The sequence below is a fragment of the Arachis ipaensis genome, chromosome B01, assembly GCF_000816755.2.
Source record: "Arachis ipaensis cultivar K30076 chromosome B01, Araip1.1, whole genome shotgun sequence".
NCBI lineage: Eukaryota > Viridiplantae > Streptophyta > Magnoliopsida > Fabales > Fabaceae > Arachis > Arachis ipaensis.
Genome location: NC_029785.2, coordinates 110,305,764 through 110,308,264, shown reverse-complemented (window position 1 = coordinate 110,308,264; position 2,501 = coordinate 110,305,764). Strand labels below are relative to the sequence as shown.

At 38.3% G+C, this 2,501-nt stretch overlaps 1 protein-coding gene across 1 annotated transcript in view; it reads left to right on the top strand.

The window, feature by feature from the left end:
• LOC107633645 (protein NRT1/ PTR FAMILY 2.9) overlaps positions 1–2,271 on the top strand; it is a gene marked incomplete at its 5' end in the record, with an annotated part of 2,997 nt that extends 726 nt beyond the window's left edge. Inside the window, 3 exon segments of the mRNA XM_016337255.2 lie at positions 434–993; positions 1,099–1,429; positions 1,522–2,271. Of these exon segments, the coding sequence (XP_016192741.1) occupies positions 434–993; positions 1,099–1,429; positions 1,522–2,112 (1,482 nt within the window).

The following is a 2,501-nucleotide window of genomic DNA, read 5'->3' as shown; positions in this document are numbered from 1 at the left end:
CCAACCTGGCAGGCCAAGCACTGATACGCCGCGGTACCGAACTCCATTTAAGGGTTTGCCGTTGGCCAATGAGTTGCTGTATGCACAAGGTGGGATTCGAACTCTCGACACTTGCTTAAGAGGACTAGTGAGCTAACTACTAGACTAACCCAACTTGGTTAAATGTGAATTTAGTTATTAAGGCCTAGTCGGCGAGCATGAAGGCCTGGCCCGCGTGCACCTTGGCCTAGCATATGTGCACCAAGGCTAGGCCAATGCACAGCCGGGCCTGGCCTATGTGTGCGCATCCTGTTCAAAATCACATAACTACATATTTACATTAATTGAATTGAAATCACCACAAGATATATGTTAAAAGACCATATCAAAAATAAAGATTATACAAATTTCACTTTGAAACATGCATTTACTTCATGTTTGTATCTCCAAACAGGGCTTGCTTACCATACAACTAACAGCGGCAATCAAGACCATGCATCCACCACAATGTGGAAACTCTAGCACCATATGCGAAGGACCAAACGCCGGCCAAATGACGTTCCTACTGGCTGGATTTGCGCTCCTTATCGTTGGAGCCGCAGGGATAAGGCCATGTAACTTAGCATTTGGAGCAGATCAATTCAACCCAAACACAGAGTCAGGAAAGAAAGGAATCAATAGCTTCTTCAATTGGTACTTTTTCACATTCACATTTGCACAGATGGTGTCTCTGTCATTGATTGTGTATATTCAGTCCAATGTGAGCTGGGCTGTGGGACTCGGAATCCCTGCCGGATTGATGCTGTTTTCGTGTGTCGTTTATTACTTGGGAAGCAAGTCATATGTGAAGGTTAAAGCAACTGGTAGCCCTGTAACTAGTATTGTTCAAGTGGTGGTTGTTTCTTTCAAGAAAAGGGGATTGAATTTACCTGATCAGGATCCATTGCTTTCACTTTTTGATTATATGCCTCCACACTCTATCAATTCCAAGCTTCCTCACACATGTCAATTCAGGTAACTAAGAGTAAGAGATTCTTCTAAAAGATACACAAATTTTGAACATGTGACTTCAATATCATGGAAAGTGATTTGTTCTGAAAATGTTGAGATTTTTAACAGGTTCCTTGACAAAGCTGCAATTGTAACCCCACAAGATCATATAAACCAGGATGGATCTGCATCTGATCCTTGGAACCTTTGCAGCATACAGCAGGTGGAAGAACTCAAATGCTTGCTAAGAGTGATCCCAATTTGGCTTTCAGGCATCGTCTACTACGTCGCACTCGTCCAACAGAACACGATGCTGGTGTTCCAAGCCCTTCAATCCGACCGGCGAGTATTCCACTCCAATTTCCAGATCCCGGCCGCCTCCTACACCATCTTCACCATGCTTAGCTTGACAATATGGATTCCAATCTATGACAGGAAAGTTGTGCCTCTTCTTCAAAGGGTAAGAAATGTTAAAAATTATAACCAAGCCAGAAAGATTCTAGAACCTTTTCTATTCCTAGCAGTGATAACTATTTATCTTTATTGTAACAGGTAACAAAGAAAGAAGGTGGATTCACACTTCTCCAAAGAATGGGAATTGGAATGTTCATCTCAATACTATGCATGATAGTATCTGGTATTGTTGAAGAGCAAAGAAGAACAATGGCTCTAACAAAACCACTAGGAATTATGCCAAGAAATGGTGCAATTTCTTCAATGTCAGGTTCATGGCTAATCCCTCAATTAGCACTAGCAGGGTTATCTGAAGCATTCACATTGGTTGGACAAGTTGAATTTTACTACAAACAGTTTCCAGAAAACATGAGAAGCCTTGCAGGATCACTATTCTTCTGTGGCCTTGCTGGATCAAGTTATTTGAGTAGTTTGCTGATTTCAGTTATTCATAAAGTGACAGAGAAATCTGCAACTGGGAATTGGTTACCTCAGGATTTGAACAAAGGGAGATTAGATTACTTTTATTTCATAATTGGTGGTGTTGGAGTGATTAATTTGTGTTACTTTATAGTATGTGCCAAGTGGTATAAGTACAAAGGGGTTGGTGATGGTAGCAATGATAACAGTAGTAGCATTGAACTTGATCATGTATCTAAAAAATATGAAAGGAGTGTTAATGGTGTTTGAAGGAAAATTCCCTTGGATAGAAGATGTGCCATAATATTTAATTTTTGGTTTAAGAAAAAAAAAATAGAATGACAAATCTAGTGTTTTTCTTTGGATGTTTTAAGATGCTTTTATTGTAAATCTTCCAATTTATCAGAACAAAAAGATGGTATGGACTGATTCAAGTTGATTTAAGATAATGCTGAACTACTAAAATAAGGAATATTCCATCAATGATTTGTAGTTTTTGAATAGCAAAATGAGGAATACAGTAGAGAGACAAAATAAACAAGACCTATATATATCATGATTACTCTAAAAATTATTCAAATACTATTGTTATAATCCATAAGGATTATTTTAGAAATTATAATTTAAAAAAATTATATATTCATTGATTTGTATATCAA